General features: G+C 42.6%; 1 protein-coding gene across 1 annotated transcript in view; it reads right to left on the reverse strand.

The window, feature by feature from the left end:
* The window catches only part of SYNE2 (spectrin repeat containing nuclear envelope protein 2), a 198,884-nt gene that overhangs the window by 169,795 nt on the left and 14,586 nt on the right, over positions 1–14,503 (reverse strand). Inside the window, exons 2-3 of the mRNA XM_072863909.1 lie at positions 10,842–10,957; positions 135–196 (exon numbers count right to left, since the gene is read on the reverse strand). Coding sequence (XP_072720010.1) covers positions 135–196; positions 10,842–10,920 — 141 coding nt within the window. The 5' untranslated portion in view covers positions 10,921–10,957. The remainder of the gene's footprint in view (positions 1–134; positions 197–10,841; positions 10,958–14,503) is intronic.

Here is a 14,503-nt window from a genome sequence, read left to right on the forward strand (position 1 = left end):
GGGGCTACTTTTTCCAGCCAGTGCCTAAAAATCTTATATTAATTCTGTTTATTCCTAAAAATTTTAATCTCCATACAGCACATCTGAATCAAAGAGGCAAAAGGCATATCTTTCCTAAAGAATCCCCTTCTTACCTTTGCCAATATTGAATTTATCCAGCTAGTGAAGGTTTTCTTCTGTGTAAACTCTCGCTGCACTGGGCAAAAAAAATAAAAAAATGGTTAATGGAAAAAATTATGTGGTTTTATTTCTCTTTCCCAAAAAGATACATGGCATCCATCTCAAACCTAAGGTTCATTCTTCCAGATATTAAGATACAATTTAATATTAGTTTTTCTCAACTCTTATTTTAGTGTTGACATTTTCTTGCTTGCAGAGATGATACTGCAAGGACCTTCACAACCATCAAGCATACTTCTACTGGATGCAGCAAAGAACGACTAATGAAGGTTTTCTCAAAAGCTCAGCAAATGCTAACAGTGGTGTGAACGCAGCATCCTACCAAGCAAAACATCTAGAATAACTCCATCCATTCCTTAATGTTCCTTGAAAGACTCAGGGCCATTGTCTGTACAAGATTCATCTTGAAATTTGGGAAAAGCCATGTATGGACTTGGGTGATGAGACCAGGATAGAAGCTGGGGTTAGGTGATAAATGTAAATCTGTAGGTGAAGCCATACAACAGGATGTCTAGGCTAACTGAAGGGCTGGGGAGAGTTATTAGGCTGTCATCGGGGAATATACCCTCTAACAGCATCCTATCCAGTGCTGGGCCCTCCCTGGGGTATGCAGACCATTAATCTGGACAAAAAGGGACACACGGGGTCTTAAAATAAGAGGACGGAAGAAGGAAGTGCTTGAACTCATGCCCCAGTAAAAAACAGTGAAATGGGACTCAAAGTGTGACCTGGTCACAGAGATCCAGCTCTTCACCCAGGTCCTTCAGGCTGGTACGCAGTGGTAAACTACCAGCAGTTGTGAAGGGAGACAGGAAGTTGGTTAAGCCCATGTTTCAAAAATCAGAATATTTAAACTGTTTCTCGCACCAGAGTAGAGATGAAGAGAGGGGAAAGCCTTTCTCCACGGCTTGCGGGTAGCAGAGATGAAGAAAAGTCTGGTTCCCCCAAAAGGTGAAGCAGAGCGTGAGCAGCAGAGGCAGACCAGATCAGCTCCCCAGCCCCGTCCCTGGTCACGACCAGGTCATGATCCAGTCATGATGACTCCCCAGCCCACGCTCCCTCCCAAAACACCACCCCATTCCCAAGACGCACCACCTCCAAAACCATACATCCCTGCTGGACGCCTGTATACAGGTCTGAGGTAACAGCAGGAGGTGTTGGCCCCTGAGATTACAGCCTTTCAGGCCTCACCGCTGCGCAGGCGCTGCCACCAGCAGCCATCCCAACGGCTTGTGGGAGCAGGCATGAACACAAACTCCTTTTTTTCTGCCTTTCCGCATCAGCTTTGACTGCAAGCATTGGGGTTGGCTTCCCAAAAAAACAGGCCAAAAAGCAGTACCACCCCCGCAAGGGGCCTGCCTGGAGCTGTGGAAGGGTGGTCATCCCCTCCTTCTTCCCCATGTGAATAAAAACTTAAAGGGCTGCACTGGTTTTTAATAGCCCAGGCATTACAAAGCAGGTCAAATAGACTATTAACTGAGGGAGGGCAAGATCATACAGTTAGGATAGTTGATGTTTTGGTCACCCAAACCACCACCCTTGGCCTGCACCACACACGCGGCTGTCCCAGCCCTTCCCTCTGAGGGCTGAGCAGATGCCAGCCCCACTCTGCATGGCTACGGGCAGCTGCCCCAGGGGCCAGCCTGCAATGCTCCTGCCTCTCCTCCCAGCTTGCCTCTCATCCCAGGCAGCAGGAAGGCAAAGACTGAGAGGCAGGTGAGGTACAAAGCAGAGAGAAAGCACGAGGCCCTCTCCCCGCTGTGCCGAGTGGCAGGAGGAGCTGCTTCAAGCAGCCAGGAGCAGAGGATGGGGCTTTGGGTGCTGGGGTCATGGCGACACAGAGGCTTGGAGCTCCTGCATACGGGGACGCAGATGGGATGGGATGCTGGCCCACCGCCCTGCCAGATCGGAGAGGACGATGCATGTCCTGCACCATGGTGGGTAGGGCAGCGTGCACGGCCCAGGCCTGGAGGGGGATGGTGGGCACGGCAGCTGTGGGGGTACTCGGTGCCCATCTCCAGCTGGGGTAAATCCTCCCACTGCATGGGAGAGGCAGCGGGAGACTCTGGCCAGGCCATCAGCTTGCAAGAAGAAACAAATCTGGGAGATGAGGTGGGAGCCGACGATCTCTTCTGCCTCTAAAAGCATGCTCTTGCACAAAAGATTAATGTGAAGGCAAGTTTGACATCATAAGGCAAGTGCAAGACTACGCAGCAATAGATATGTATGTTTTTGTAGGCTGGGCAGGATGCAAGATACCCAAAATATCAAGCCCTTGGGGAAAAAAAAAATCCTGACTGCTCTGCCCATGAAAATGAAAATGCCACTCAGAGGAAAATGTCCCACACTTTATTACTCTGGTCTCTGGTAATTTGGCAAACACAAACCCCAGTCCTGGGTGGCTTTTCATCAACCAAGATGGCCTGAAGGGCTTGCCAGGCAGAGCTTCATCAGCTTGCAAAGCGGAGCAAACCGCTTAAGGATAATGCAGCCTCCTGCTCCTAACCCCACCATCCGACCCACAGACCGCCTTCTGCTTCACCGGGCGGGTGAGCAGCGAGAAAAACATTCACGGATTACGTGTGTCAAGGGCTGTTTTGCATCCTGTAGCTAACACGTCTTTCAACAGTCCTCTTCTAATCTGCAATACTATGATCCTGTCGGAGCATGAAACAGTTGATTTCCCCTGCTTGCTGGATTTTTTTTATGCTTCTCCTTAAATATCACAGAGATCATGATGAACAGTAAGATAAGGGCAGTCTTAAAGACACGGACAAAAATGCAATCTCAAAATTCTGTTTTGTTTGGAAAACAGAAAATAAGTGCAAACATGCCCCACAGACCTATCAACGTTGCAATGCTCACAAGGAGGACATAAATAGCATTGGAGATACTGGCTTCATGTTAGCACAGGACCCAACCACACCCTTTGGTTGAACACCCGTGCGGGAGCCATTCCAATTACCTAACAAGTGATTATTGAGTAGCTGCACTCAGTTTTATCAGGCAGGCAAGGCTGGTATTGCTGGCATTTGAAAAGGGATGGAAAGCAAATATTAACTGCTCTGCCTGACGCCAGTGACTCTTCCAGCTGTAGCTCATCAAACACACAGTACTGCTACTGATTGGGAGAACTTGCTTTTGGGGTTGGTTACAGAAAGATGGTTAGGATGAGGATGTTTGGTCTTGTTTTGGTTGAATCCCTCCACATTAATGTGCAGAAGCATTATGTGGGCCAGATACTGCAAGTGTTGATTCACATGGGCAGCTCTCAGGGAAATGTCTCACCTGGTGAAAGTACAAGGCGGTTATTTCACTGCACACACCTAAGCACACCTTACACCCTCCCAAAGCTGCAGCTGCTGCCTAGTGCAACCCACCGGGCTGCCTTCCAAGCAGCCGCAGCCTCAGCTGCAATGTGGCTAATTTTCCTACCCAAATAAATAATAATAATAATAAAAATCTCATTGTTGAATCAATCACAAAACTCCATGTCTGCCAATATCTCCAAGGACTGCAGTACAGCAGTTACTCTGCTTCCATCCAGGCCACACAACACACAGCTCAGTACTGATGTGCTTCTGGCACCGTGGCAGGCAGTCGTATTTCAATTTTCAGGTCGAATGTGTTTTCCCTCCCAGCTCCCCCCCCTACTCTACTGCTCAGAGGCGCTAATGATTTAATCAAGCTCTCAAATTCTTATCTCTACCACGTGGTTAATTAATACGGATTTTTATTTTTATGAGGATGAATGGATTCTTTGTTAGGCCTTTTTATAGGACCAAGTGACCTCAGTTTTCTCTTGCCCTAGTTTTCAAAATGTCACTGACCCAGAATAAAAAAAGCTATCAGAAAAAACTGATAATGTTCTTTACTTTGGGCCAAAACTCACCAAGCCAAAAAGTGGATCTGAGAAAACAAAATAAGAACCTGCTAATCTGAAAACACCCAAAATCTATCACATTTCACCCTGTGTTTTAAAGCTAGTCTTCAGAAACAACTCTTTAGGGAGGAATAACACATAGAAGCAGCATGTCACGTAGGCTAGCCGAAAATCAATACACACTGCTGGACAATGACTGTTTTATCCAGTAATGAGCTATCAACAAGTGCTACAAACCAGACTAATCATTAAGGGCTGGGACATGGGGACACAGCAGGGACCACGGCAGCACTGAACTCTCCCAGGAGGAAGAGGAGGGGAGGGCAGGAGCGCTGACAGCCATGGTTTTACTCTCAGCCTTCCTTTAACGGCGATACAGAAAAGCCAGACTTAAAATTAATCTCCTCTTCTTCTGTTGCCTTTCGTGCCTCCCTTTTCAAGGTCAGAGACAGCAGCTTATAGGAAAGCACCGTCTCCTCCCTCGGCAGGGAGCTGGGGGAAGCAAATGGCGGCAGAGCACACATACCCTGTCTGTCCATGCTCGTCAAACAACGTTACCAGAGAGCAAAGAGGTTTTCTTCTATTGCAAGGACCGGTGCATCACTGCCAGTGAACCATTTACAACTGTGTGGCTTTTTTCTATGTTAAAAAAAAATTTTAAACAATTATTTGAAATTAATGAGCGCAAGCCTGTCTGTCATCTTCCCATCTCTGTTTCGCCAGAAGGAATTACTTCTTGTGTATGATATTTTTATATCTTCCTTTCACCATTCAGGTCAGCTGAGGCTACGTCTACAGTAGCAAGCAGTGCAGCTCAACAGGAACAGATTAGCAGACCAAAAGAGCTGGTATTCAGGATGTAGCGTACCCACCACGTGTGTGGGGAAGAAAGGTTGTGATGGACTAGCTCTAGCCTGAATGCCCACAGACAGCCGTGGTACCTTCTGGGAGCATTTATTTCAGTTTCATTGAAAATAACTATTTCCATACTCCCTGACGGCTCAGCAAAATGAACCGAGGCATGGTCAACAGGGATAACTGGGAGAGCTCCTTCAAGACAGCACTGTTGATATGAACAAAAACACCAAGCAGGTACATGCTGTAAATGACGGGAACTATCAGAAGAACCATTAAGTACTTGCCAACCCAGGGAGAGGGTGAGCAATTCACCCCTGAGCCCTTTAGGTAGTCCCTTCCTTTCCACCCAGTGAGAGAGTTTCGTTTTCTGCAGACAGGAAAGCTGGGGAAAAGAGTTATTTCCAGCATTTATGTTCAGCAACATGGTGTTAAGCAATTAAAAACAAACACAGTACTTTTTGTTAAGATTAAGAAGTTTATCCAAAGCCCAATGAAGGTGATGAAAATATTTCTACAGGAATAGGTCTTTTCAAATCCAAATATCGTATAAATATTAACTAATTCACTACTACCATGTCTGTGCAACAAGTGGGAACTTTCCTTTCCACACTATCACCTTCAACCTCCTTTTCCTTTTGAAAACAAATTATCCAATTTACCAAAAGTGCTGCTAACTGAGGAAGCGTGTTCACGCTGAGTTTTGCCCTCCCAGCTTTCTTAAACACTTCTGCTCTTCTTTCTCATTGCCAGGATCCTGGAGGAGCTCTGCTCTCCAGAAACACCACTGTCTTTACTGCCACAACAGCCCATGAAGGGAGGCACTGCAGTACTTGTGGGCATAGACAGAGGTTGCAGGTTAAATTCTTAAGGGTACTAAGTCACATCATTTAGAAATCAACATACTTCTAAAGATAAGGGCTTAAGTGGCTGTTCTAACGTTTTAAAGAAAACCCACAGCGAAGCAGGGATTTGAATACAAGTGGCCTTCAGTGCCCTATACAGGTGCCTCAGAAGCCATCCACTCCTTAGGCATTTTAATGCCAGTTTTTAACCGGTTATGCACCTGATAATCCTTTAACAAACTGAAATTTATCTAGCAGGGAACACATTTCTGCAACTATACAATCTATTTTTTTCGTTAGGCATGTGAAACAGACAAAAATACCCATGACTGATTTTTTTTAGGCGGTCTCATGTGTCGGTTGCCTCTGCAGTGCCATCAGCCCCATCACATGCCACGAAGCCGTGCAATTACAGGAACTGCAGACCAGCTCCTCACCCGGGCAGCAGGCAGCATAAACAGGGCATAAATTTCTGTGCAGCTCCTATGGGAGCTTTTTGATTTGTAAAAGTCACCCCTGAAAAATCATAATAAACATTTAATGGACTTTTTTGATCATTCTGGTTAAAGAAAAAAAAGTGTAGCTGTAATAAAACACTGGCCCCAACAGATGAGGCATACAGCTAGAACAAAAAAAAAATGCTGGGTAAGAATTAGTAGTCTACCTGACCTCCAGATGAATGTAGCGGGTCTCAGAGAGATATCCTCCTTTACTCAGAGATGAGTGCAATCTACTACAAGCTGCACAACAAAATCTATCCGTACATATAACCATATTTTCAATTTCACTTGAAGAGAAATCATTCATAAAGGATTAGACACAATTGCATTAAAATAGTATAATTCATTTATATCATTAAACACACTTCAAAAACAGTTTTAGCAGCCACGTTCTTATATGATCATCCTTTGGATTACAGTAATAAACAGTAACATGCACACCGATTAATAAGCAGAGCCAAAAATTAGGACCCCTGCAGTTAATTAAACAGTGAAAGAGTAAGTACATGCCCCAAACTCCGAGAGCTAAAACACACTCTGTTGTGTCTGAATTAGCTCAGCAAGCATGGAAAAAAAAGGAAAAACAGAGTTCTGCACAGGCTTGGTGGGAAATGCCACACATAGGGTCTGTTTGCTGTCCTAGGAAAGAAAGTGGAAGGATTTGTGCATGGGAGGGAAAGTGGGGGCTGGATCCTACCATAGGTAAAGAGATTTACACGCTGAAAGCAAAAAATATTCCTGCTCCAGTGTGCCACAAACCCTGTTTGGTTTCTGCTGTAGCCACCCATCCGCAAGTGGCTGCACGTTCCCCTTGCTGCAATTCCACACTCGGGCTTATCAGCAAAGAGTAGTCGTATGTCCAACAGTTCTCAAAACATTGCCATGAAGCCCTTCTCTTACCAAAGGAGGGGACATGCCACCTCATTTCAGGTAGCTGAAAACAATTTTAGACCCCGACTCTGCCTCTTCCATTTATAGAAGGCCAAGCGCCAGGCTGGACCCCTCTATGGGGCCAGCCCGTAGTGCAATGCTGGGAGGGAAGCTATGGGAGGAGAAGACACAGGATGGGGCTCCCACGTTATTCTTCCCATGCTCATTGCCAGCCAAGCCCTGAGCTCCTGCCTGCTCCCTCCTGCAGCAAAAGTGACTTCAGGTTTCAAAGATGGTCCACACGCCGCAACGGAGCACCTCCCTGGCAAGCATCCTCTGTTCACCAAAATGTTTGCAGCCCGCCTGGCAGGAGAAACCCTTCCCTTAAATATTTCCCCATAGGATATATCCATAACAGGTCCAGCTCTAGGCTTTTCACCTGCACTTTTAGGTGGCTGTGCAAGAACACAAAACAGCTTTGCAGCTGCTTTAAGTTGTGCTGCATGAGAAAACTGGGAGAAGGCAGAGAGGTGCTGGAGGATAGGGCATAGATAATGTTGATCTTACTGTGATTTCATTTTATTATAACATCTCGGACAGAGAGAAGGAGAAAAGAACAGAAAAACAAGGAGCCCAAGTCCTGACATCATGCAATTTCATAGCAATTTCAATTTTCTTGGCAGGGAGGGAGGGGGGTAACTATTACACTTTTGGTTGTGGAGATGAGCTTGAAAATTGGAAAAGGTTAAAGAGCAATATATAAATCTGAAAAGATACATATATAAGGGTTTACATTCTTGCAGCTTTTACTTTAGCCTCATGATTTTGTGACTGGCTTCATCATTTGAAGGTGTCTGGAGATGGGAACATTAGAAACCATGTTGCTTTCATTTCTTTACCTATTTTCTTCTCTTTTTCAAGCTTCATTAAATCTCCTTAAAAATTAGTTGAAAAGAAAGACTCACTGAGAACAAAGTTACATCTTTACCTATTTTCCATTGACTTTCTTTACTGCATATTTTACGCCAAACACTATTAAGGAAAGTGAATGTTCATCCTTGAACACTCTTCTACATGAAAACCCACTAACAGAAAGGCCACTACAGCAGGTTTTTACAATATTAAGCCACTGGCAGTAATTTAATAGGATTTGTATAATAATTAGAGCTACTAAGTAGTAACCTCCTTACTAATTATTTTAAGGAAGTCCTTCTTCCCCTCTTTCCTTTCTTTTCTTCCCAACAGTGCTGTCCTCCTCAGAGAAGATTGTGACTTAAACCACAGTCAAACATACCCAAAATGAGCGTTTGGTTTTACACATGGTAGGGAAGAAAAAAAAAAAGCTAACCATTTTGTTACATTTTTTAGGCATATAACTTCCCACTTACCAAACCAATTGGCACATTAAGTTGATCTTGTCCTAATTAACCAGACTAGATGAGTGCTCTATCATCACTGGATGCCTTTCAGGAATAGTAGAAGAATGGATCACAAAGAATTTAAATGTAGAATAAAATATGAGCAATCCAGACTAGATCTCACTCCTACTTTTTTCTTCTGTGACAACTATTTACACATATCTGATGTTATGCTATTATACAACGCTGGGCATACTCTTTGAAGCTATACCTTAACAATTTGAAAAGAAGATCAAGCTTTACAAAGAAGATCAAGCATCAAAAGAAGATGGAAGTTTTATATCCATCTTTAGTCACCCAAAAAGTAAGCTGCTGTTCTAATAGTTATAGGCAGCCATTCCTGGAATCTGAGATTTCTCTAAAACTTCTCCAGGTGAACGTGAAGATTTGAAGTAATCAAAGTCTGGCTGCTTTGCAAATCTCATCCCAAGATTCCTATTAATGGAAAAACCTGTTTCCTTGAGTGACCCTATTATTCTTATTTGACCTTTGCCACCACAGAGCTGCAGGAAGATTTACCAATGTCTTCTATATCTCATGTCAGGGAATGGGTCTTTGGTGCTTCATCACAGCTGTGTCGCTATTTGTTTGTTTGACCCGGAGCAGATGCAGCAGTGTCACAACTCCATACATAGAATGTGTCTGTACCATTTGTTGCATCTTTAATCATTACAAAAATTGCTTATGTCACTTCTAAGGGATGTTTTACAGCTTTACGGTCAGGCACACACAGCTTGGCCCCAGATTTGCAGTGTGCTCATTTCAGCATAATCCAGGAATTCAAATTATTACAGCAAAGAAATATAATTTAGTCATTTCGATTTTAATAAGCAGGGCTCTTTCACTGAGATATTGACCAAAAAACCCTACTGTTATTCGACACATAAACACCAATCTGACATTTCAGAAAATAGCATTAATGTTACTTCAAAATAAAACCCTATTCTACAATCCCATGTAACTTTAATTCAGCACCCTCTGCCTTAAAGCTAGACAGTGTTTTTCAAACCCGTTTCATGACAACAGCCACCTCACTCTTTCTACTGAAGGCCGAGTTTGACTGGCACAACAAACATGTGTGGGACAAGCTGTGCTTGGTGCAACAGTCAGACTAGCTCCTGTCTGCTAGGCGTTTTTGCTTGCTCTCCTGAAAAATGTAACACTGAAGCAAAACGGAAGAAAATTCACCATTAAAGCTGTTTGGCTTTAGACGACTGTTAACACTCACTCATCAAAACACATGGCTTCAATGACAATGTTAGTGCAAATAGGGATCGTAAAAGTGACTTGGCAGAATATTCTTTTGCACCATCTGTTTTAAATATATTTTCTCTCAACTAAGCACCATAGTAATTTCAGTGCAAGTGAGCTAAAAGGAAATAGCTCTGTGGAAACATGACTTAGCCCATCCGTCCTAGAATAACCAGGCTCTAAACACATCGAAGACAGGCTTTCCAGCAGTGCTAGTCCTGCTGCCTGGACTAGCCTCCTCGATAGCCACCATGAATGTTTTCATGAATATGTTTAGAGGAAAATCAGTCTTCCCAGGAAATTCTTACAGAAGAAAATTCAACATGTGATTAAGAAAAGCTCAGAAAGTTTATCTGAGAGGCCAGCCTTGACACACTCATTATCACTTAACTGTTCAGGTAGCTGCCATTAAATTGGAAAAATTAAAAATCAGCCAGTGAGTACTTGCTTAACAAGATATAACTCATTGTAAGTAAGGATGAAAGACTCTGACCTGCAAGAAATTTGTTTAGAAGCCACAAAAATTTTCTACTTGGTTTGGCCACAAGCTATCTTTCTAGACATGCAGGGGATATAGCAGTAAGAACAGAAAAACAAATAAAATAAAATAGTACTGTAGTTAATAGCCTCATTAAGACAGCTTAATGCAACCAACTAATTGTCAGCAAATTGAAAACAAGGAAACCAATGAAATGGCATAACTGTTTTCATGCTGGCAGTTCCCTTGAAAACAGTTTACAGTAACATGTATTCTGAGTAACAAAGCATAAGACCCAGGGAGCACATCTGTACCAAAAAAGGCAACAGATCTGAAAATATCACGAGAAAGTACTATGAGAGCTGTTATCTTTCATTTCACTGCTGAAATGCTTCTCATGAAAAACAGAAACATCTGCAAAGAAGCACAGACACGAACTAACTACACTGATCATAATGCTCGTTTTAACAGCTTTCTCAGAATTCCCTTCAACTTGTGCACAGTCACAGATGTTTGCCAAAAATCTACGCTAAAAAGGTACAGAAAACTACAGTAACTTACCTTGCAGCGATAGATAGAGGTCATCTATTTTGGAGGAAGCCTGCTCCTCTGTTGAGGGAGATGACTGCTTTGATGCCATATTAAATCCTATGGAGATTCTTTAATCAATTTCCAAACTGAAATTATTAAAACAAAAAAAAAGGAAAAAGAAAAAAGAAGAAAATCAGTACAGTTTTACATTCAAATTAATGATATCAAAGATGCTGACGTGTGTGGCGCGGAGACACACGTTTTGTTTTGGGTTTCCTTCCCTTGGTAGCCTATTTCCTTAGCTCATACAGAATAAAGCAACCGTTCCTACTGCGTGAATCCAAGTTTTGGTCCCTTGACTCTTTTCCAGCGGTGGCCAGCAGTAGTCCACAACACAAACCATGGATCCCACTGTGTCTTGCCATGAAAACAACAGCACTAGGATCAGGAAAATTCAAACACAGTTGCTTTCTTTGAGAAAGCCAGGGTGACAAAGGCTTACAGTGCCTTCTGCAAATCTGTTGCTGCCAAACCTCTAAGGTTTTCTTTAAATCTTTGTACTTTTCAGATATCTCTTCCTGTCTGGATAATTGTTGCAGAATGGAAACAATTTAGGCAGAATCTGCAAAGATTAAGGCGAAATGAAAAAGCAGCGGTTATCAGATGAGAATAATCACAACTGCTATTTCTGTCTGGTACCTTTGTTACTCCTCAACCCCCATGAAAGAGTTTATTTTTCCAACTCCTCCATTTTCCTCTCCTTGGATATGTCCCCTATCTCTAATGCAATTTTAGTGAACAATATGCTATGTCTTTCTTAGAAGTGTAACACTCTTTCTGTTACTGCAGTTCAATTTTCCACTGTAGGAAAAATTGGATACTGAGATACAGACTCATTTTTATCAAGAACTTACAAGTTAAACAAATTCAAAAGAAATAAAGCTGAAAATTAAATAAGGGCTCATCTTAAAGAAGCTTTGTTGCCTAAACAACTGTAACTTTTTTATCCGAAGTACTAGGATTTACACACCATATATTAATAACTCATCTCCCAAGTGTATGTCAAAATAAAGAGTGTGAACAGATGAGTAAGGAAATACAACATTAAAGAACGCCAGAGAAATTTTTACATTCAGTCCTTGTGCATAAGAATCACGAGGCAGCCTTTGTTTACTCCACTATATACTATTTTTCCTCACTCCCTGTCTCGCTTACTGCACAGAAAGGACAACACGCGTTCAATGAGGAGCTATTCAATATTTTGTTTTCCTCACCCTGAACAATGTGTGTCCTTGGGCTTTATCCAAGAGCTTCTCTGATGACAGGATTATTAAGTTCCTCACAAGATTTTCTATGGAGCTCATCACCCCGGCATCTGAACGCTTCACAAACATCAATCAATTCACATTTACAGCATCTACGTGAGATCAGGGGTTATTGCCCACATTTAGAATCACAGAACAGTTTGGGTTGGAAGGGACATTTAAAGATCATCTAGTCCAACGCCCCTACCATGGCACATCATTTTACTGATGACAAGCAAAGGCACAGAGAGAGTAAAGGGGGGAAAAAAGTTGCTAATCTGACTCTGGTTTCCCAGAGAAATAGATATTAGTTCGTACGGCCAAAGCACTGATTCCAACTGCTACGGGGAGCACGCAGCATTTCTGCAAGTCACCAACAACTTACAACTAAAACTCAAGGCACCAGATTCAAGAAAGGGGAGTTCTAGCTGGGGCAGGTAAAGATCAGACCTATCTAGATAATCAGAGAAAAGGAAAAAATATTTACAAGAGTTTGGCTTGCTTAGCCTAGCAAAAAGAGGAGGAAAAGGAGTATTTGATCTTTGGCAGGCACAAGAATAAGATGATATAAATAAGCCATGCCTTGAGGTTAGGATGGAAATCAGAAGAAGATTTCTAAATACTGGGTTCTAATAAAGGCTCCCAATACAGGCAACTGGCACAAAGGTTTTATGTGATTTTAAGACTGGAATTGCTCAGAAATAGACAACATAAAGTGGTTGCCTTTACTAAAGGAAACTTGGAATTCCAACCCTGGAGAGCTCTCAGAGGCCCTCTGTTCCTGAGCTAGTATGAGTCTCAAGTCAGACAACCAAAAAATAACCACACAGTTAGCTGCCACTGATAAAAATTGGGGTTTAAGAGCTAGGGCTAGCATCTTGCAGGAACTGAGCGAGGGTAGGGGCTGAGCGAGAATCCAGTTCTCCCAGCAGCGATGCCCAAGGTGATGCAATCTTTCCTGGGAAACTCCTTCCTTTTTCTCTCAAGATCAAGCAATACAAAACCAAAGTCTAAAAATGCACAATGTCAGGCGGCCTTAATATCTTTTGGGTATCGCTGTATGTCTTGAATTTGATTTTGTGATCGCCACCTTGAAGGCTACCGAGTTAGCAGCAAGACCTAAATTGGGAGTTTGTAAGCAAAATCCAAACCACATTGTCAGATCTCTTGCTTTTTGCTCCCAGGACACAGGGATAGTTAGCTGCATCCCCTCCACCTTGAGTTTTGCAGTGGCCAACTGTAGGCCTTCAGAGATATTGAAGAAATAGTAAATACTGGGCAACAGTGAATCCACAGGTAAAATCAATGAGCCTGCCTGAATTTGGACCTAAGGTTGTAACTCAAATTGGGTGTCCATGTAAAGGAAGAGGGATAGGACTAGAAGCACACCCATAGACACCCACCATTGCCACATCAGCATAACCTACAAACAAGACGTCCCCAAAACTATGTACGTATGTATGTTCCTGTGGTTCTGGGGCATGCACTCAACATCAGTGGCAATGCATGCTCTTATTCTCTTTAACACAAATTTATTCTCATTTTTTTTCATTTTATTTTAAACTAAACACTATTTAAGGATTTTCTTCTAAAGGCACAAAAGCAGCACAAAATCTCCAAACAGTGAAAACATACATATCTGTTCGACTTTAATGCATCCAAATTTGAGATGGTGACATAGGCAGAGCCAAGCCACGTTCGCCTAACTTGCACGATGCTGAAGTCATTGGGAGCACAGTCCAGAGAAAGGGAACAGGATTTGGCATTATGATATTGCATTATGATATGGCATTTCCTCTATGATAACAGGAAAATATGCAAGAGCCATGAACAGCATTAATGGAAGTTTCATAAACAAAACAAAATGCATTTTTAACCGTTCTGTGACTGTTCCTCCTCGGTCCCCATCCCTTGCCAGCTGCAGCAACCACACAGTACATAGTATCTCCTTCTACGTGCTTGTCCTGCACTTCACATGATGGGACCCCCATCTCAGCTCAGATCTCTAAGCATGAAAAGTAGTTGAAGTTAATAAAACCTTCAGGATTTTAAAGCAGAAAGTATGTTAAGCTTTAAAGCATTAATTAAGTTACTTAATTTATTAATTAAATTATGGCATGTGATCATAGAACATGTATAAATGAAAAAAAGCATACGCTCCTATTTTGTCTTAAGTTCAAATTAAGGCCTCCTTCCCAAAAGGATGGGATTTTTTAAAATATTTTTTTTTAAATGCAGAAATCCACTCAACAGATCCACAGTGTATATTATAAAAACGTTCAGCTAATACAAGGTAAGTTTATGCTAAAGTTTTCACGTCCCTGAAACCCTCTGTTCACCATCCAACACAGCACGTACATTTTGCCCTGCCTCTGATTCCTGTCCTGC

This window comes from Ciconia boyciana, chromosome 6 (assembly GCF_034638445.1).
Source record: "Ciconia boyciana chromosome 6, ASM3463844v1, whole genome shotgun sequence".
Taxonomy (NCBI): Eukaryota; Metazoa; Chordata; class Aves; order Ciconiiformes; family Ciconiidae; genus Ciconia; species Ciconia boyciana.